At 38.6% G+C, this 23,213-nt stretch overlaps 1 protein-coding gene across 1 annotated transcript in view; it reads right to left on the bottom strand.

Moving 5' to 3' along the window:
* DMGDH (dimethylglycine dehydrogenase) overlaps positions 1 to 23,213 on the bottom strand; it is a 108,302-nt gene that overhangs the window by 29,986 nt on the left and 55,103 nt on the right. The window contains exons 10-15 of the mRNA XM_077138667.1: positions 8,687 to 8,856; positions 8,145 to 8,298; positions 6,176 to 6,341; positions 4,760 to 4,890; positions 2,841 to 3,058; positions 1,364 to 1,521 (exon numbers count right to left, since the gene is read on the bottom strand). Of these exons, the coding sequence (XP_076994782.1) occupies positions 1,364 to 1,521; positions 2,841 to 3,058; positions 4,760 to 4,890; positions 6,176 to 6,341; positions 8,145 to 8,298; positions 8,687 to 8,856 (997 nt within the window). The remainder of the gene's footprint in view (positions 1 to 1,363; positions 1,522 to 2,840; positions 3,059 to 4,759; positions 4,891 to 6,175; positions 6,342 to 8,144; positions 8,299 to 8,686; positions 8,857 to 23,213) is intronic.

Here is a 23,213-nt window from a genome sequence, read left to right as displayed (position 1 = left end):
AACTCATTGTATAGCATTTGATTTAGCAGCTAAAACGTGAGGACAGAGCTGTCCTTCTGTTTCTCTCCCTGAAGGCGGATGTGTAGATCATAAAAATAAAAGCCATGACAAGGATGTACAGGAAGGTGTTTCCTTAAAAGCCCTTTAGAGGCTCATTTTCCCATATAAATATATTTTATATTTTATATTAATATCTTACCTCAGAATTTGGCAACTGATGCAGATATTTTTTCAAAACCTTCCTCGGCCTGGTTCCTGTGAGTGCGCTCGCATGCCCCAGGGCCCTCCCTCGTTCAGCGGCTCCGGGAGGCTGCCCTCACCTCAAAACCCGCTCGCCTTTTCTACCCATAGTCTCAACGCTCAAGGGGCCCTGTTTGGACTTTCAAATTCCCCAGTACTTATTAAATTCATTCTATTATGTGTCGGGCACTTTAAAGACTATCTCTAATATCGGGGATAACGATTCTGTAGGAGAAATATTACCATCTCCATTTCATTTAGAAAAAAAAAAAGGGAAATAGAGGCTCTGGAGGGTTTAGACTACATAGCTAGTATGAAGTAGATGATAAATTAAAACCAAAGAGTCCCCCTCCAAAATCCAAACTTTCTCATCATTCCTTATCTCATCTCTTATGCCTAAAACCTCAATGTCTCCCAAGGAAACAACTAGCAAATTCGAAAAAAAAAAATTAATGGGTTCATGAGCAGCTTAGCATATTGGAGGAAAAAAAATAGGAGAATAGGGTTTAAATCACAGCTTGAACACTTACTGGATAATCAGTCCCAAGCCATTCGCTGAATCTCAGCGTGCTTATGTATAAAACAGGTACAATGATAATAAAACGTACTTCAAGGGGGAATTGAGAGGGTAAATGCATATGAAATGCTGTGCAAACGGTGAAGCACCATAAAAACTAGGAACTCTTAGTCACCACTCTTAATGGTAGAGGAAGTTCAGACCATCATTAGCCCTGTTCCTCAGAAAGTCACCTTTGTTAATAATTCCCCAAAGACAATAAATGAGGGTGGGAAGGACAGAAGAGTAGAGGATAGAATGTGGTCGACTATCCCCTTGGGGCAGTCACAGCTCCAAGCACAGTACCGGAGACAGACCTCCAGGGCTCTTCACCGAGCAGGAGAAATTAAGACAGAATAAATATTATATCAAAATTCCAGTGCACCTTCAACTTTGGAAAAACAAGGAGGAAAACCTCTTCCCTTAAGTAAATAATGTTAAGTAAATAAATTATACATAATTTATCTTGCAGCCAGAGCCAATGTTAATGCAGTTATAACCAGACTTCTTATAAAAAATCAGATACCATAAACATAATATTTTAATAAAGATGCTAGCTTTTCAAACCTCTGACCCCCAGGCTCTGAAAGCTTTCTCCAGTCTTAAGGCATTCATGGCATACGTTCCAAAATTGCCAATTCCCTCCTCCTGGCCTGCACTCATGATGACGTCATACAAGGCTTCAGAATCTTCCCGTCGGTGGTACAGCTCCCAGCCCAGCTCGCCTGGAATAGACCCCGAAGTGCCACATCAGAATGAGATCAGTGGTCAGGAGGTCTACCATCATTAGATAAAGCACACAGAAAGAGGAGGGGGTTCCATGCAAGCAGCACTGATATTGTCAGTTTTCAAAAGACCAGTTCACAAGTGGCAGCAAAACCCCACTGCAAAAATTGCAGCCCACAGATGTGCTCGTGTTCAGTCCTGACTCCCACATAGAGGGCAGAATGGAGGACACCTCTTATCTGACACAGGAAGACCTACTGCACAAGTTCATCTTCTCCCTTTAACCCAGCCTCATAATGAGGCTTGACGGCATTTTCAGGGACAAAGATGCTAGGTCCATTAATTCATATGGCATCGTTTTTCAAGATCATGAGTTTAAGGTTTAGATAGCCCAACCCCCAACGCTTGCCAAAGAATCAAAGGGCTTGAAAGTATAGTCAGCTTTCAGTGATCCAAACTGTCTTCCTTGTGGGATAGTCCACATTTCTTTGCCTACTTGGTCAATTCATTTACCATAAGAGCTATGGGCAAAAAAATCAAAGGAAATGAACCCCTGCCCAAAGAGTATTGATTAGTTTAGTCACTGCTATGTCAAGGGTGGGTGGAGGAAGGGCAAGGAAAAGGATAGAGCAGAAGCCCAAGAAAGAGTTGTAATTCTTAAAGACTGTGTGTGTTCTCTGTTCCCCAGTATTGAGGGTGATGGTGATGTGCTTTTCCTGGCCACCACCAGACACCAGTAATATATAATTGGTGAAGGAATGCCTGGGGACCAAGTGCCCCCTCTGCGAAGGGACAATGAGGTCCAGAAGAGAGGAGAAATGAGCCCCAGTGCACCAACGGGGAACTGAAGAGCATCCATTCATCTCTGCATCAAATACCTACTATTGTGCAAGTTTAGGCGATATATGAAGACTTTCCTGGTGAACTTATGATATAGAAAGGAAGATGGATAGACGTAATGTCCTGATAATGCCCTGAGAGAGGTACAGATACACAGCTATGGCAAACCATCTTAAATGTCTCCAGAGAGAGTATGCTGACCTGAATATCTTGTCAAACCCTCCAACTATTGTGAAACCATCATCTTCCCATTTTCTTCTCTACCTTTTCACAAGGTAAGCAGTCCTGAGACTGGCCCAACAACTGGAAATCCACGGAACTACTCTCACAGATCAGCTGTGACTAGACAGGCTGTCATAGAAGTGGGGAAGTAGAAACCTTCCTCCCAAGCCACACTGACAAAAGTGAATGTATATGTATTTCTGGAAGCTCCTTTTAGAATTAAGAGACTTTCTCCAAGTTGTTTTCTATTTCTTACCTGTATAAGATATCCTAACAGCCGTGACAGGAATATTGGAAACCTTTAAGGACTTGGTTTGAAGAAACTTGAACACATCATCACTGAGATCTCCAGAGGTCAGTTTTTGGAGGACCTTTCTTGCGTGTGGCCCTGCAACTCCAAGGACTCCAAGCTCATCGGTTATGTTTTTAATTTCAACATCATATCCACCTTTGACTGCCTCTTCTTCGATCCATCTGCATTTGAGTTATAAACATTGTGTTAAATCTTGCTTAAGTAATGTATAATGTATCTCTGAATATAATCTCTGCCTCTAGAATTACAGGAAAGTCCCCAGAGTGCCTTTTCAACAATCACTTAATTTTTCAAGTTAAGGAATCCCTGAGATTAGATGATTTTCTTTACCCCATCCACTTACAAACTTGGGGGTAAATTTTCACAGTAGAGAAAGATCCTTTGATTTAAACTAGCTCTGCCACACAATTCATTTTAATAGTGACAGCCCTATTGCATTTAAACTAATTGTTCAATCTTCAAAAGTTAATTTAAACCCAAATTTTCTCTAATACTTGTACACAGGAGACACACTTGTGCTGCCAAAGTTTAATACTGTGCCTGCCACTGAACACATAATTGCTTTGACAGTCACAAGGAAAAGGCAAAAACAGGAAAAACTTGTCTTCAATTTCTAAGGCTTAATGAGTTATTGGAACCCATCTATAAAGCTTGTGTCTAATTTATTGAGCAGTCCCTGGAGCTAAGCAAATCTCTCGTAAAATGTTCATCTGGACACACTCAAAGTATTAAGATGGCCTTCAATACATCTTAGATTGGAGCATGTAATTTGCATCATTTTACAGCTACATTGAGAATCTGTTCTAGCAAAACATTTATTTATTAAACAGCAATAATGTTGCAAATACTTTTGAAATATTAAACAGAAGACTTTATAGTGGGCTAAATAATGTGGAGACCCACATAAAGGCTCAGCTTGATAGTTTGTGATGGTTAAGTTTGTGTGTCAATTTGGCTAGTTATGGTATCCAGTTGTTTGGTCAGACACTACCCAAGATGCTGCTGTGGAAGTATTTTGCAGATGGGATCAGCATCTACCATCAGTTGACTTTAAGTAGAGGAATTTGTCCTTGATAATGTAGGTATTAAAACTCAAACTGGAGGTATTAAACACAAATAACAGAAGGTTCCAGATATAAGAAGAAATTCTGCCTCCAGACTACACCATCTACTTTTCTCTGAGTCCACAGCTTCCTGACCTCTCCTGTGCATTTTGTACTCAAGACTTCCACATCAGTCTTCTTAATGGAATCTCCTTGCCCTATTGAATTTGGGTTTGTCAACCCCCACAGTCGTGAGAGCCAATTCCTTAAATTAATATTTATTTATTTAATTTAAGGAATATATAGCTATCTCCTGTTGGCGAACCCTGATTAATAGACAAAGGTCATGGACTCAGAGCCAGCTGTGGGCCAGAAAGGAGAAAGCTTCCCAAAGGAAGAAGATAAGGCCTTCAAAAGGAGGCAGCTTACTGAAAAGGACTGAGATGTGAGCGTCATAGTCAAAAGACTGTCTTGAGTAAGGTACTTTAATTCAAGCCTCAGTTCCTACATCTGAAAAGTGGGAGCAAGATATACCTTGCGGAATATTGAGAGTTAACTGAGATAATATGTAAAAGGGGTCTGGCACATTGATGATGCTTGATAAATAGAGGTTATTATTATTAGAACCAGGAAACTTCTATGGACCTTTTTGGGGCTCACTTCAAATATTTTCCTATAAAAGACAGGAAGTTTACTTGAAATTACCAGGTTTAAGGATAATTAAAGGTGGGCTTTCAAGTACTGGACAAAGAAAAATCCAGTGTAAGATTGAGTCAGTATCTATCATATACAAAATTTTCGTATTAAATGTGCTCTTACCTAAGATCATGAAGTTCTGACCCAGAACCAGTTATCAGTAGAAATTCCCCAGGAGACTGGTGAGAAACGGTCAACTCGGCATACACTCGACCTTTTGGTGTTAACATGTGACTTATATTTGTAAAACCCACCTACACAGAGGAATTTAAAATGTCTTCAGGATGAAATAAAAACCTTACGCTTCCTTACCACAAAACATACAAATAAAGATGTGGGCATCCACAATAAAAAGTACCTGAATCTTATCATTTACATCAATTGTATGAATTATCTGCAAGAGAAATCTGCTCAACCTAAACCCAAGATTAATTTTGAAGTTCTCAATTTAAATGATCATTTAAAACTATTTGCCATGCAAAGTTATACTTCATTGAACTTAGCTGACTGCAGTCAGTTTTCTTTTAAGTTCTTGTTAACATAATTAAGCAGTTGTAAAGTCTTTGGATGATAATCCACTGAACAAAAATTTAAATTTAAAAATTAGCTAATACATTAGGAAATGGAAATCAAAATCATAATTAGACAGCACTTCATACCCAATAAGTTGGCTATAATAAAAAAGATGGACAAAAACAGAGTTGGTGAGCATGTAGAGAAACCGGAAACCTTGCTCGTGGCTGGTGAAAATATGAAATGGTGCAGTCACAGTAGAAAATGGTTTGGCAGTTCCTCTAAAAGTTAAACATAGAATCACCATATGACTCAGCAATTCCTGTGCTAGCTATCTGCCTAACAGAAATGAAAATATATGTCCATGCAAAAACTTGTACACAGTTGTTCATAGCAGCATTATTCATAATAATCAAGAAATGGAAACAACTCAAATATCCATGAATTGATGCATGAATAAACAAAATGTAGTATATACATATAATAGAACATTATTCAGCCATAAAGAGAAATGAAGTACTGATATCATGTGCTACCACACAGATGAATTGTGAAACCATTATGCAAAGTAAAACAAGCCAGAGAAAAAGGCTGTCCATATTGTGTGATTCTATTTATATGAAATGTCCCAAACAGGCAAACCTATAGAGACAGAAAGTAGTTTAGTGGTTGTCAGGAGATAGGAGAAGGAGGGGGTTGGGAGTTACTGCTAATAGGTAAAGAGCTTGTTTTGGGGGTGATGGAAATGTTCTGGAACATACAGTAGTTGAACAACATTTTGAATATATTAAAAACTACCGAATTGGACACATTAAAACGGTAAACTTTATGGCATGTGAATTTTATTTCAATTAGAAACATAGCTATTAACCTTTTGTTTTCAGTTAAAGAGAAATTCTGGCATTCATACAGAATCATACAGAAATCAGGTGGAATAAAATAACACATTGGTTTTTTTTTAACGAGAGGATCGAGAATTAAACAGGCCAGGATCCTGGACCTTGTATCCCCAACAAGGCTATTTACCTTTGGAATGACATTCGCAAACAGATGGTCCAGCAGTTTAATGGAGTCTTGGCCTTTGATATTAAACTTTCCAAATGGTGACAGGTCAATCACACCTACTCTTTGCATAACTTGTTTATACTCAGAGCCCACAGGCTCAAACCAGTTTGTGCGGCGAAAACTTGGCCTGAAACACAACGGTCCGTGTCATAAAACAATTGCCACCTATTTTTAGAAAATTAAAGAATAGGGACATTTTTGTAAAGTCCTGTTCATCTAGAATATCCTTCTTGGGAAAACAGCATGCAACCTAAAATTCTGTCCTGCACAGCATTTATATACGTTGGAAACTGACCTTTTTAAGTTACTCGTCTGTCCCTTTGACGCATGTCATAGTGAATGAAGCACTAACCAACTAGAAAATAAGATAGAATTCTTATTCTATCAGATCTTACTCTATCAGATCTGGAAGGGAACTTAGAAGTTATCCAGTCCAGTGCTTTTCAACTCTGGTTTCCTATTAGAATTACCTGGGGAATAATTTTCTTTTTTAATGCCAAAGGCTGGGCCTATGGTCTAAGCAAATCAGAATAACTTGGAGCAAGTGCACTGTGGGAACTTCCCAGGTGATTCTAATATGCAGCCAGCATTGGGCTTTAATGCACATACAAATCCTTTGCACTTAGTGCCATGCAGGCTTTGAATTGGTAGGTCTAGGCTGGGCCCAACAGTCTGCATTCTAATAGGTTGCAGGTGAAGGAGGATTAATTAATTAATACCCTGATCAAGAAAGGATCTGAGCCAAGTTTTGAGAAATTCAGAGAATTGTTTTAGTGGCATGCTTTATGTTTTAGTTTAACCTGAGATGTTAATTTTTCAGAGAAAAGGCACAAAATGACTTGCCCAGGTCTTTGCGTTAGTTAATGATAGAGTGAGGCCTGGGACAAAGGTCTCCCGACTCATTCAGCGGAGCCCTTTCTAATTTACCAGCAGCCTGTAACCATGGGAGTTGAACTTCAGGGCAGGATACTAAATCTGTGAAATGAGTTTTCTGTTGTTTAATTATTTAAATGGTGAAAGGAACTTAGGCCATTTCCACAAAGCACAATGAGAAGAATATACCTGGTGTTATCTGAGTCATTTATAAAAAAAACCCCAGTATTTTGCCACCCAAAGTAGCCTAGATTGGCTGTCTAAACAGCCTTAATTCAGTGCTCAACAACAGGCCCTCTACTGTACTCGTGCCATTTAGACCAGACATCAAGACCTGATTAAATAAGCAAAATACTCAAAAAAAGGTAAATAAATTCCTAGATTTGCTGCTTATTTTCTCTGAGTTTAGGAGTGCTCATGAGAAACAATTATAATCACTATTAATACCAAGTACAACAATGGCATATAGCATTTTTGAGAAATTCAGAGAATTGTTTCAGCTTAACCTGAAAGGCTAAGTACATCTCTTTCCCCCCTAACTTATCAGTTGTGCATATAATTCACGTGGCTCAGTGCACACATACTAGAAAACAGCTGCTTTGAGCTATTCCATGACAAATAGAACACTGGAAAAACTCCAAGTACTTTTCGATTTGAGATTGTATCCTAGATGATACAACCAGGCACCCTAACCCATGGCAAGCCTTTAGGAGCCAACTGAAGCTGCGTGGGGATGTGGAGTGGGGCCGGTTCCTCTGAGCTTCTGGAAAAGGTCAAGCTGAAGAGGATTCCTGGGGCATGTCATTTGACTTTCTGGGGCCACATGGACCCTACATGTCAGCAATGTCATGTGGACTAAACAAAATCCTCCACTAGACAAATTCCTACTCAAAAATAGTTCTTGTGGCAAAAGGCTCAATGCTCCTTGGAATGGGGTGGCATGATGGAGTGGGGGTGGGGAGGAGGGGGGGATGTTATTTCTCTGACTTCTCTCCAGCCCCCTTTGGGAGGTTTATGCTGTGGAAAGGGCCCCAGGCCGGTGGGGGCATTTGCTTACCTGTATTGCGTGTCCTGGCCGGGTGTGTAGAACCAGTGGGGCTGCTCCCAGCCTGCGTGGAACCCCATGGAACACTTCGACCCCAGGGTTTTGTAGAGCCCACTGACTCGCTCAGTCGGTCTCCCTGCAAACCGTTCTTCCTTAGGATAACCAACTGAGAAAAGAAAATCAGTTCTCTAGCCTATAACCAAACCTCTAAAATATTTTGAAAGAATTCAGAAATTGGAGAAAACAGTATTCAAAATCCAGAAGCACAGTCATACATATTAAACTTGTGTCAAAAAAAAAAAAAGCAAAATTGCATTTATACTGAGTAATACAGGGTAAAGCAAAATGCATTTAAAATCTAAAATCAGGGAAGCACTCAGCATGTTACATATATACATTCATATAAATCCCTTATTGTGCCCTAGAGACATAGTGCTTTTTAGAATCCCTAACCACCCCCAGTGCAATGAACAGAATAAAGAGCAACTAAAATCAGAGGCGCTACCAGTCAGTTCTGTAAACCCTTTCTAGACAATGGCAAATTTGCACTTTACCAATATTGTTGAATCCATATGACTCTCTTGCTTTGGCCTCGGTGTATTGAGTTGTCGTCCACTTGCCATAGCGATTGGGATCCAATTCTATCAGATCAAAAGGAGGTTCTCCATGCAGGATCCAATCACTGAGATATTTCCCTACCCCGCCAGCGTGGATTATGCCATATCTTTCAAATACAGAGAGATAAATATCCTGTTACTAACACAAATTATTTTCAAGGAATGGCACATGTTCAAATATTTTACAGGGCCTCTAAGTGGAACTGTTCTGTGCTATTCAGAATACACACTTAGCAATCTTTATGGATAAGATGTTTTTCCTCAAAGAATACACGTTTAGGCATCCAAATTAAACCTGCTAGACTCGATAGCCAGTTTGTTTCCACAGTTTTAAGAGATGCACACCAGCAAAACAGCCTGTGACTTGCCCAGTAAGGACACTGCCTGTAGGAAAATGAGGGGGAAAAAACCCAAACAAATGTGGTTGAAACCTTATTATCCCTCCTGAGCTATGATTACCCTGAAAGATAATATACGTCTGGTAGTAGAGGAGATACATATATACCATAGAGTGCCATGTCCATCTTTTCTTGGACACGGTTTGGTTCCAGTTCCCTTCCACGATATCTCCTGTGCAAGGATCTGGAGCCGCTTTCTCGGAAGCATTCAGACAGAGCCCCCCCACCAAGGGTTTGTGATGAGGAGGTAGAAAGGAACATTGGCTGCTCTATTTTGCAACTAGTGAGTCATTTGCTGGGGAAGGCGGGCTCATTTTGTATTTTGCTCGTGAAAATGCTTTAAAACCAAGAACATGATTGTGGCAAACAAAGGCGTCCTCATGTCAGAAAGGAGGGATCCCAGTTGTACATTGGCCTCGTGCAGTTCTAACCACACTTGTCTAATTAATGTCTTTACTGTGGGTTTACCTGTGCTTTGAGTCAAGAGATGCACCTAAGTAGTTGAGTGAGCAGGGAATCAGCAGGGAACCAAGAAAAGGAAGTACGTGAAGCAACATCAAGACGCAAGAAACTCCAGTAACCCAAACTATGACAGCCTAACAACCAAAATAAGAGGCTATCAGAGCTTGGGAGGACCTCAGCAAAAATAAGAAATGTCAACTAAGTTTTCCTGCAAAATACACAAGTTATGCTAATTTGCACAAATGGATACATAGATTCGTTATAAGGTTATTTCTCAGAAAGAAAAATAAGGAATCAATTTATACTCCTCTTAGCAATGTGAAAAAGAGACATGGGCCATTCAAGTTATTGACAAGCAAACTCTCAAAACTTCAAGAAGGCAAGAAAAATTAAGTGTATACTTAATAATATTTATTAAAAGTAGCACATTCATTTAACCAGGTCCAGTGTAAGCTATGAACAGTTACCATTTTTGAGAGCTATAGATAATTGAACACTTGAAGCTGTATAGAATTTTACAGATATTTATTGAAGGACTTACTATTTACCAGGCATAGTTTCCATGCACCTAAACCTACAAGGTTATTTATTCATTAGCAACTCGATTAACAAATGGGAAAACCAATCTCACTTTACAAGTGAGAAAACTCAGACATGGAGGGGTTAAATAAGGCCACACAGCAATAAATAGCAGAGTCAAGATACAAACTCAGTCATCTGATTGTATACTTTTTGTTATTACACTTTACCGTTTCCAGTGATTCTCAATCTTTTTTCAGCTAAGGCACAAATGACAGATGCTATTTACATCCTTGACAGACTGCCTGGGTACATCGGGGGTGGTGCTTAAATTTCCGGGGGTTTAATTGCTGTGCCACCATGTTATTTCCCTTTCAACTAGGCACATGAAGAAGCAAAGGGGGCTGAATGATATTATTTAGGGATAATCCTGAATCAAATATAATTCATTTTTAAAAAGCTTCAGCTCTCTAACTATTAACAAACTATATGTAAAATGCCAAACAACTGAAAGTTCTGAACACCTATTGAGAACCCCTGACTTAATACCTAAAAGCATCAACGTATAGAGTAAGAGAGATCTGGCTATGATTCTGGTTCTGCCATTATTAGTTGTGTGACCTTTGTCAAGTTGTGTAACCTCTCTGAGCTTTAGATTCCCATCTGCACACATTCTTTAGGGCATTGGCTGAGAATTAATTGAGATGGTATATGAAAGCATTTGGTATACCACCTGGAAAATAGCAAGCAAGCAATACATTGTGACTACTGAGCCTTTCTATAACCAACATCCGAGTATGTCTATGCCCAATGTATAGGCTTTTAATAAAAAAGTAATGTATGATGTCGATGTGGAGGGTTTTACAATGAGGACAGGAGCAAAATGTCTGTCACATACTGAGCATTACATTCATCACTGAGAAGCAGAAAACAAGCTTGTTAGAATTGTGACAAAACAAGTAAAATAGGTTTGGCTGAGGATATTCTGAGGGAAGGTGCGTGAGCACTGGCACATATATAGACAGTTTGCACATGTCTATCCATGGACTGGTTATACCAGAATCACAGACAATATTGAAATACAGATTTCCAAGGCTCCTCTTCAGACTGCTGAATCAGAACCTTACAGAAGTAGTGTCTGGGAATCTGTTTCTTTGTTTTTCAGTTCAACACATCGTTAATGAATTTGAGTGACAGAAATAGTAGGAATCATGTAGTTGAGAATGAAAAATATACAAGTGGCCAACCACAAGGTTGGAATTCTGTTTCTTAACATGTTCCTCAGATAATTCTGCTGCTCATACAGAGCAGCATGAGAACCATGGAATAAGTATACTGATAAAAGCCGAGCCAGTGTGGGTATATCATTGTGTCACATAAGAAGTATTTTAGGAACATTAACCTCTAGGTAATGGGAATTCCTTTTTGGTTCAGACCAAATATAACAAAGAGAGTGAGGCACATCTCTCCTTACCTCACCACCCACCTGAGATGACTACAACCTGAGAAAATTAACCAGAACAATCATGCAGGAGTCCAAATTAGCCCCATGCAGGTAGATAAAATTCCTAGGTGGTAAGTAAACAGTATTCTAAAGAAGACACTTCTTAATTTTCTTACTAATTAACTGATAGTTTTTTCTCTGAGGTATAATCATCATGAAGCCAGGAACACTGCTTATTCACAACTCATTTATGGTCAGTGGTCCACAAATATTTGTTGACTAAATAAGCTACTATATTATTAAAGTCAATGGCACTATTGAAAAGGATAAATATGCCTAGGAGTAAATTGAACAAAAGAAATGCAAAAATTATGCTCTGTAAACTACAAATCATTGTTGAAATAAGTTTTAAAAGACCTAAATAAATGGAAAGACATCTCTTGCTAATGGATCAGAAAACCTAATATCAAGATAGCAACACTCCCCAAATTGATCTAAAGAAAATCCCTATCATAATCCCAGCTGGCTCCTTTGCTGAAATTGGCAAGCTGATCCTAAAATCCATATGGAAATGCAAGGAACCTAGGATAGGCAAAACAATCTTGAAAATTAGAGGACTCAAACTCTCAATTTCAGAATTTAATACACAGTAATGATAATCAATTCAGTGTGGTATTGGCATAAGGAAATACACATTGATCAATGGAATAGATCTGAGAGTCCAGAAATAAACCCATATATCTATGGCCAGTAAATTTTTGACAAAGATGCCAAGTCCATTAAATGTGGGTAGAATAGTCTGTTCGATAGATAGTACTGGGAATACTGGATATCTATATGCAAAAGAATAAAGTTGGAATCTTACCTCACACCTTATATAAAAATTCACTCAAAATGGACTGAAGATCTAAAAGTAAGAGCAAAAACTATGCTCTTAGGAGAAAACATAGAGGTAAATCTTCATGAACTTGTGTTAGGCAATTTTTCTTAGACATGACACCAAAGGCACAAGTGAAAAAAGAAAAAGTACATACACTGACCCTCATCAAAATGAAGAACTTTTGTGTTTCAGTGGACACCATGAGGAAAGTGAAAGGCAGTGAATAGGAAAAATACAAATCATACATGTGATAAGGGACTTGAATCTAAAATATATTAAGAAGTCTGACAAATCAACAGTAAAAAGACAAATAATGCAATTTAAAAATGGGCAGATGATCTAAATAGGTATTCATCCAAAAAAAGATATGCAAGTGACCAATAAGCACATGGAAAGACACTCAACATCATTAGCCATCAGGAAAATGTAAATCAAGACCAAGTGAGGAGAGAAAGCCACAGATGGAATAGCCAGTAGCTGAACATCAGTGGAACCTAGAAGAAAAGACCAGGAGATGCCGCCATGTGCCCTGTTATATGACAAACAAGGGAATGATGATTGCCAGCAACCAGCCCCAGAATACCACAGTTTTGGAGGAGAAAGCATTGCTTTGAAGCTGCCTTGACTTGGACTTTCTTTTAGAAAGTGACCTTAATAAATATAGCTCTAGACTTCACCCAGGAAAAGTGGACTTTGCTGGATATATCCCAGAGAAAGTTGTTCATTCTAGAGAATATCAGTATTGTGGTGTCCTTGGGTATTGGTTCTGCAAATAGATGTGTCTTCCCAGTTGGAGCAAGGAGAGGACTTGTGGAGAGAATTATTAGGGTATTTCCAAGACCAGTGTCCAGTATATTTCTCATACCCAAGAAGATCTGTTTTAATATAATTATTTGGGAGAGTTTATTCATAGCTCCACATTGAATAAACATATCAACTCACTTGTGAAATAAGCCCTATGTCAGCATTTTCAAAAAAAGTCCTGTGTCCAGTCACCCCATGGTCACCCTTTGCTTCAAATTCACACAAGAAGTGAATAAGAGACTTTCATCAGTGTGGGAAAACCTTCATTTATTGTTCTGTCCCGAGATGCCATGAGATTACTTACATGGGAAATCAACCATATGAATGTCATCTATGCGGGAAAGTCTTCATTAAAAGTTCAAACTTCAGACAACATGAGAGAATTCACACTGGATGAAACCAAATGAATACCAAGCATGTGGGATAACATTCAGAGAAAGTTATGTCATCAGACAAGAGAAAACTCACACTGGAGAGAAACTATAAGGCTGCCATACATGTGGAAAAGACTTCCCTAATAGTTCTACATTAGCAGATGTGCGAGAATTCACACTGGGAGAAACCATATAACTGCCTTCTATGTGGGACAGCCTTCATCCAATTTTTTGACATAGACAACAGTAGAGAACTTACCCTATAGTTAAACCATATGAATGCTATCTTTGTGGGAAAGTCTCCAGTTAATGTTCTTTCCTTAAACAACTTGAAAGAACTCACACTATAAATATGATCAATATGGAAGGGTCACCAGTCACATCCTTAACCTTTAAACAGACAAGAAAACCCACACTAGAGGTAATAATTCTATCACCGTATTGATATGGAAATGCATTTATGTGTAATGTATCCTTAAACAATAGGAATGAACTGTACACAGAGTAATCCTGTGTCCTTAGTCACTGGGAGGACATTTCAGCTGAGCTGCAGCCTTAGGTGCACAAGAAAAATTCAAAGTAAGAATAACTTGTAAAACAGAAAATCAGATAGTAAAGTCCTAGCCAGAAGGAAAAAACTCTAGGGGAACAAAAGCTAATTTTTGCTGGAGAAGTTATTAAATGAAATAAACATGTGAAATCTTTTACTTAAAGAAGAACTTTGTAAATTTTGTGGGGTGTCACGGGGAATGTCTTCAGTGATTTTGAATTCCTTCATCAGTATTAAAGTTCTCACACTGGAGAAATGTCAATACTAAAATCAAAGTGAAAAAAACCTTTGGCTAGAGTTCACATCACACATATAAGGCTGGGGAATACCTCTAACAAGAATGCTTTACCACACAATTCAATATAATTTCAGTATTTTGCCTAAAGACCTAGTATTGAAAAAAAATAAGTTAAAAATGTAAGATTGCAAAATGATCTGGGAATGTTGAATGAAGAGTTTTGTAACAAATAGCAGGAATATTAAACTTTTTTCAATAGGTAAGTACTTGCAAATGCATGTGAAGTATAATCTTTTCTGAAATTTCTATTATGTGGTTCAGTTTCTATTTTTCTTTTATGTAGCACACAACATAGTTATGGCTACTTGGGTGAATAAGAAAATAACTTTGAAGGTTGACTGAAAAATGTTCAACCCAAGATGATGTTCCATAACTACGACATACTGTTAACCTGAATTGCATAGCAATGATTAATAGGATATGTCAGAAAACTTATGGGAAAAAACAAATGAGATAACACTTTATACTCACTAAAATGTTCATAATGGAAACGTCAGAAAATAAGAAGTGTTGGTGAGAATGTGAACAGATTGGAACCACAATAGACTGCTAAGGGAATGCAAATGGAGCAGCCTCTTTGGAAAACAGTTTGGCAGTTTCTCAAAAGGTCAAACACAGAGTTATCATATGATGCAGAAATTCCTCTCCTAGGTATACAGCCAAGAGAAATGAAAATGTTTGTCCATGCAAAAACTTGCCCATAAAGCTTCATAGCAGTATTATTAGTAATAGCCAAAAAAGTAGAAACAGCCCAAATGTCTACAAACTTATGACTAGATAAGCAGAATGTGGTATATCTGTATGATGGATATTATTTGGCAATAAAAAGGAATGAAGTACTGGCACATGGCACAACATGGCTGAACCTTGAAAATATTATACTAGGTGGAAGAAGTCATTCACATGGGATCATATATTGTGTGATTCCATTTATATGAAATGTCTAGAATAGACAAGTCTATAGAGACAGAAAGTAGATTAGTGATTGCCTAGGGCTTGAGGAGGGAGGTGGGAAAAAATGGGGAAAGATTGCTAATGAGCACAGGGTTTCTTTTTATGGCAATGAAAATGTTCTCAAATGGATTGTGGGGATTGTTGACAGCTCTGACTGTACTGAAAACCATTGAATGGCACACTTAAATTGGTGAACAGTATGTGAATTATATATCAGCAAAATTATTATTTAAAAAAAAAAATCAGTAAATGCAGACTGAAGCTTAAAAAGCCTCTGCATTTGGCACTAAAGGCCCTAGACAGTGAAACATGGTTCCTGCAGTCAAACTGAGCACCAGGCGCACGCAACCAGATCAGAGCAAATGCAATCCTGTGTGAAAGGCCTCACTTATTTCTCAGTGAAATCAGGCTAAAAATTAGCACTGGAACCACAATGAATATAACTGATGCTTGATGGTATTGTAGGATAACTGCTTAGGTTAACTTAAGGCCAAATTTCAAGGCACTTTTTCCCTACTGCAAATGCATCTATTCCTCCAACACACCTGCTGCCTCAGCAGTGAGTTCTCTGCTCCTGAACACATCTGATGACTTAAGGAAAAGGCCAAGGCAATGCCAGTCAAGGTTTTCTTTGTGGGTGAAGGGGTGAGGAAGGGGGAGGAGAGAAGGAGTACATCGCAACTCCCAGTCTTCCTTCCTGACTTCTGTCTCCTTACCACCCAACAGTGACACCTTCGTTGTTTTTCTCTATTAATGACAGATGCCAAATTATTAGTTTTAGCTCGGTGTTAATGGTGAACAGAGTGTACTTTGAAATGCATAGCCTGAGCTCAGCCATCTTCTATGAATCCTTGTCTTGGCTTTATACAGTCCTAATTTAAGCAACTTCTTTGAAGATTGTTAATGCATATATAAGCTAGGTTAATTCCAAATGAAAACTGCCACCCATGTTTTTGTACTCAGAGTGGGCAGATCATGAAGGCAGCCTTCTTTATAGTTCTGGAACAGGAGAGGCATAGCTAACTTCTCAACCATGGAATAAATAGAGAAAAGGCCAGAGAAGGACTTCTGCATTGGATAGGGAGCATCTGGATGAAGAAGTGAGGAAATTGTGAGTGAAAGCATTGGGTGAGTTTGCTTAATTGTGACCACCTCTGGGGCTGGCTGCCACATACCAGCTGGAATGAGTGAGGAAGGAGGCATGAACTCCTGCATTCCCATCTCTGCAACCAGCTGGGGACTCAGCTCTCATTCCTACAGCCAGGAGCTCCCATGTGGTATCTTGAGAACCAACAGTCTTGTTTTAGCCGCACAGTGGGACTTTGCTCCTGAATATAGTACCTACCCATCCCTCAACCCTATGGCAGGCCACTGTGGGTGCCTGGTTTGCAGGAAGACCAGAGGTCCCTACCCTTGGAAGGAGAGGGAATGCACAGCAGAGCAGATCTGATGTGATAATTATCAGGTGAGAGAGATACTCCATGTTCTGCTGCCTGTATCCTTTCTTCATGGAGGTCCACAGCACTCATGGCATGCATGTGTAGAGAGATGAGGACAAAGGAGAGAGCCAAACAGAAGCACCAAGAGTTCTTCCAACACCCCAGGGACCACAAATGCACAGCAGACAGGGAACCTGTGGGCTGATGAATAGCAGGGCACTTCCAAGATGGCTGAGGGCTGGGGAAGGGGAAACTCTCAGCCCCATACCACAAACTTATTCCACTTAGAAGCCTGGGAATCACCAGACCCATTATGCCTCAAGTAGATTCTCTGCTGAGGTGCACAGTGCCCACCACCCACCCTTGGGGGCTGGCAGTTTCCAGGATGCATGGAGACCTGCTGCCCTGGCTGGATTTTCACATGATTTGAACCTCACCCAGCAGGCTGCCACAATCAGGGAAAAATGAGCTTGAGGGGAAGAGATGGCCCAAGAACACCATCTTCTAGAAAGACAGGGAAGGCACACTCTGGAAAACTGCTGTCCTCCTAAATCTTCTACAGACGCCCAAATAGACTTGCATCTCCTGCAGGAGACCATGGCCTTGGTCTTACAGGGAATTACTGATAAACCAAGTGCCACAGGAGACCTTCAATGCAAACCCAAGTGACTATAAAATTATAGGCCAGCGAGGCAAATCAACTTTCAAAATAACCTTATCAAGATAACTAAATGCCGAGAAATCAGCAGAAAAATCACAAAGCACATGAAGATGCAAAAAGATATGGTGAAAGCAAATAACCAAATTACAGAGCCAGAGGAGACATGGAATTTGGGACAATTTATCAAAGAAGTACTACAAATCTGCAAAATAACCTCAATGGGTTAGAAATGAAATACTGTGGATCAAATTTAAAACATTAGAGACACTCATAGCAGATCTGAAGAGGCAGAAGAAAAATAAGTGAACTAGAGGACAGGAAAATTGAATGTGAGTGCCCCAAAGAACAGTGGGGAAAAAGATGCAAAAATTTGAACTTGATCTCAGGGATATGATGGACAATACTAAAGCACGCAAATATAAGAATGATTGGTGTCCCAGAAGGAGAATAGAAAAGAAAAGGGCTAAGAGAGTATTTGAGGAGATAATAGGGAAAAACTTTCCAACCCTTAAGACATAAATATGCAAATCAAAGAATCCCAACAAACTCTGAATAGAATAAATCCAAATAGACCCACTCTAAGACATATGCTAATGAGACTATCAAATGCTGAAGAGAAGCAGAAAGTCCTGAAAGCAGCAAGAGAGAAGTGATTCACCACATACAGGGGAAGGGACATAGGCTAAGTACTGACTACTCAGTGGGCATCATGAAGCTGAGAAAACAAAAGTGTGACTTATTTAAGATTCTGAAAAAGAAAATTTGGAGACGCGCACAGAATTGAAGAGTATTAGTAAGGGTAACTTAAAGGATGAAAAGAGAGAGGCAACAATAGATCTGACAAATAAAAACCAAAGGATAAGATGGTTGGTTCAGGTACGGGCTTTACAATAATAACTTTAAATGTGAATGGATTAAACTCCCCAATTAAAAGATATAGATTGGCAGGATGGATTTAAAAGTATCATACATCTATATGCTGTTAAAAGAGACTCATATTCGAACCAAGAATACAAACAGATTTAAAGTGAAAGAATAGAAAGAAAATATTCCACCAAAGCTATAATCAAAAGAAAGCAGGGGTGGCTATATGGATACCAGGCAAAATAGACTTTAAATGCAAAGATGTCATAAGAGATGAGGAAAGATACTATATATTAACAAAAGGGACAATTCACCAAGAAGAAATTACAGTCAAAAATGTTTATACACCCAATTAAGGAGCTCCAAACTACACGAGGCAGATGTTGGCAAAACTGAAGGGAGCAATAGATGTTTCTACAGTAATAGTTCGAGACTTTAATACACCACTCTCCTCTATAGATAGAACAACCAGAGAGAGGATCAATAAGGAAATAGAAAACATAAACAATGTGATAAATGAATTAAACCTAACAGACATAGTTAGATCGCTGCATCCCAAAACAGGACATACATTCTTCTCTAATGCTCATGAAACATTCTCCAGGATAAATCATATGCTGGGGCAGAAAACAGGTCTCGATAAATTTTGAAAGACTGAAATTATTCCCAGCACTTTTTCTGACCATACTGGAATGAAGCTGGAAATTGACAACCACCAAAGAAACAGAACATTCACAAACATATGGAAGTTAAAATAACCAGTGGGTCAAAGAAGAAATTGTAAGAGAAATCGGTAAATATCTGGAGACAAACGAAAATGAGAATACAACGTATCAAAACCTATAGGATGCAGGGCGGTGCGATAGTGGCTCAGTGACAGAATCTCACCTGCCATGCCAGAGACCAAGGTTTGATTCCCGGAGCCTGCCCATGTCAAAACCAACAACAACAACTATAGGATTTAGGGAAGGCAGTGCTGAGAGGGAAATGTATAGCTCTAAACATAAACATTAAAAAGGAAGAAAAAGCTAAAACCAAAAACTTACCTGCGAATAACTGAAGAAGCTAGAGAAAGAACAGCAAATGAACCCTAAAGCAAAGAAGAAAAGAAATAACAAAGATAAAGCAGAAATAAATGAACTGGAGGACAGAAAACAATAGAATAAAAAAAAAATTTGGTTCTTTGAGAAGATCAACAAGATTGACAAACTCTTAGGTAGACTGAAAGTCAAAAAGAGAGAAGACGCAAATCAACAAGGTTAGAAATCAGAGGGGGGTCATTACCATTGATCCCAGAGAAATTTTTTAAAAAATCGTTAAGAGGATACTATGAACAACTGTATGCCAATATACTAGACAACTTAGAGGAAATGTACAATTTCCTAGAAACACATGAACAACCTATATTGACTTGAGAAGACACAGAAGACCTCAACAGACCAATTACAAGTAAACAGATTTAGTCATCAAAAACCTTCCTACATAATTCAGCCATAGAATTCTCTCCCGCCCTGTGTGAGACCTGCGTATGATTACTGGTCCATGCGCCGCCCCCCCTCCGCCCCCAAAAGCAAAATTCCCCACGATATACATATCACGTACTGCCTCTCTCTATGTGTATATATAGATATAGAAATACATATATGTAGGGAGACAATAAAAAAATAAATAAAAAAACTTCCTACAAAGAAAAGTCCAGGGCCAGATGACTTCACAGGATAATTTTACCAAACATTCCAGAAAAAAACTATCATTCCTTCTCAAAGTCTCCCAAAAGAATTGAAGAAAAAGGAATACTACCTAACTCATTTTATGAAGCTAATTTTGCTCCAATAACAAAACCAAATAAAGATACTACAAGAGAGGAAAGCTACAGACTAATCTTCCTAATTAATATAGATGCAAAAATTCTCAACAAAATATTGCAAATTGAATCCAAAGACACATTAAAATAATTATACCCTACCACCAAGTGGGGTTCATTCCAGGCTTGCAAGCATCCAACACAAGAAAACCAATCAATGTAATACAATACATTAACAAATCAAAAGGGAAAAAAAATCACACGGTCATCTCCATTGATGCTGTAAAGGATTCAGCAAGATTCAGCATCCTTTTCTGATAAAAACACTTCAGAAGGTAAGAATTGAAGGAAACTTCCTCAATATGATAAAGGGCATATAGGAAAAAAAAACAAAAAAGTCAGGTAGACGTTCTAGCTAGAGCAATTAGGCAAGAAAAAGAAAGAAAAGGCATCTAAATAGGAAAGGAAGCAGTGAAACTTTCATTGTTTGCGGGTGACATGATCCCATATTTAGAAAACTCTGAGAAAGCTATGACAAAGCTACTTGAGCTAATAAATTCAGCAAAGTAGTGGGATATAAGATTAATGTGCAAAAATCAGTAATGTTTCTATACACTACTAATGACCTAACTGAGGAGGCAATTAAGAAAAATCTCTTTTCACAATAGCAACTAAAAGAACCAAATATCTAGGAATAAACTTAACCAAGGATGTGAAGAGGTCTCTACACAGAAAACTACAAAACTTTACTAAAAGACATCAAAGAAAATCTAAATAGGTAGAAAGATTCTGTGTTCATGGGTTGGAAGGCTAAATGTCATGAAGATGCCAATTCTACCCAAATTGATCAACAGGTTCAATGCAGTACTAATCAAAATTCCAAGAGCCTACTTTGCACACATGGAAAAACTAGTTATCAAATTTATTTGGAAGGGAAAGGGGCTTCAAATGGCCAAAAACATCCTAAAAGAGAAGAATGAAGTGGGAGGACTTACACTTCCTGACTTTGAAGCTTATTATTATAAAGTTACGGTGGTCGAAACAGCATGGCACTGGCACGAAGATAGAAATATTGACCGATGGAATTGAATCCAAAGTACAGAAATGAACCACCACATCTACGGTCACTTGAGGTTTGACAAGGCCCCCAAATCCACAGAACTGGGACAGTACGGTTTCGTCAATAAATGGGGCCTGGAAGAACTGGATATCTTTAGTCAAAAGAAATGAAAGCAGAATCCTACCACACCCCCTATAAAAAAATTAACTCAAAGTGGATCAAAGACCTAAATATAAGTGCCGGTACCATAAAACTTCTAGAAGAAAATACAGGGAAACATCTTCAAGACTTGGTAAGAGGTACGTTCTTAGACTTTACACCTAAAGCCCAAGCAATAAAAGAAAAAACAGATAAATGGGAACCTCAAAATCAAAAGCTTCTGTGCCTCAAAGGACTTTGTTAAAAAGGTGAAGAGGCAGCCAACTTAATGGGAGAAAATATTTGTAAACCATATATCTATAAGGGTTTGATATCCAGTGTATGTAAAGAAATCCTACAATTCAACAACACAAGAACAAACAACCCAATTATAAAAGATATGAGCAGACATTTTTCTAAAGAGAAATTACAACTAGCTAAAGAGCACATGAAAAATATTCATCTTTACAAAATATTAGGAAAATGTAAGTGAAAATCACAATGAGATATCAATGCACATCTATAAGAATAGCTACCGTTAAACAAACAGGAAACTACAAACGTGGGATAAATTGGAACACTTACTCACTGCCTGTGGGAATGTATAATGGCACAGTTTCCATGGAAGACAGTTTAGCATTTCCTCAGAAAACTAAATATCGAGGTGCCCTATGGCCCAGCAGTTCCACTACTTGGTATATACCCAAAAGATCTGGGAGCAGTGACATGAGCAGACACTTGCACACAGATGTTCACAGCAGTACTAATCACAATGGTCAAAAGATGGAAACAATCCAACTTTCCATCAACATATGAGTGGATAAGCAAATGTGGTACATGCATACGAAGGAATATTATGCAGCAGTGAGAAGGAATGAGTTCTGAAGCATATGACAACATGGATGAAACTTGAGGACATAATGCTTAGTGAAATATGCCAGACACAGAAGGATAGATATTGTATGATTTCACTAGAAAATATGAACTCAGAGTCTTAAATAGTAGAATATAGGGGACCTAGAGATATTCAGAAGGTAGAGAAGGGGGAGTGGTTAACTAATATGCACAGACTTGTTAATGAGGTGGAACTTTAATGTATGGGAATGGATAGAGCTGATGGTAGCTTGTTAGTGGGATTATAAGTAATAATGCTGTATTGAAGGTGAACATGATAGAGAGGGATTATATAAAGCCAGGTATCTCACCCATTAGCACCATAAATTTAAATAAGTTCTTGTGTGAACTATTTCAAAGGTATGACACTTGTACAAAGATAAGTGTAATAATACTATACAGATAACTATATAGATAAGTGTCATTATCTTAATAATACTATCTTTTTTATGCATGCTATGGACTATGTTTAACAGGAAAACCTTACTAGTACCACAATAATACTAGGGGTAAATAATTGTGTGGGGGGGTAGACAGTTATGGGGTGGTTGGGTTTTCTCTTTGGTGTGAATGGGCCTGTCTGTTATTTTCTCTTGGGAGGAATGAAAATTGTCTAAAATTGAGAGTGGTGATGATTGTATCACTAAGCGAGGATACTGTGAGACACTGTTTATTTTGGCTAGAATATATATTATGTGATTATATCCCAACAAAATCTGAAGATTCAAAACAAACAAGCAAACAGAAGGATTCAAGTGCTCGAGAAACGTGGAGAGAGAGGTCCAATTATTCAACGTTGGAAAGGCAGCAGAACGGGACCACCCCTCTGAAGGGCGATGAAGCAGAGCCACAGGAGGCTAAATACTGGGTCCTCCTAGGCAATCCCGTTACTAGGAGTCTACTCAGAAGAGGTGAAAGCTG

This window comes from Tamandua tetradactyla, chromosome 21, assembly GCF_023851605.1.
Source record: "Tamandua tetradactyla isolate mTamTet1 chromosome 21, mTamTet1.pri, whole genome shotgun sequence".
Taxonomy (NCBI): Eukaryota; Metazoa; Chordata; class Mammalia; order Pilosa; family Myrmecophagidae; genus Tamandua; species Tamandua tetradactyla.
Note: the sequence above shows the minus strand (reverse complement) of the source record. Positions and strands in the feature narration are given on the sequence as shown.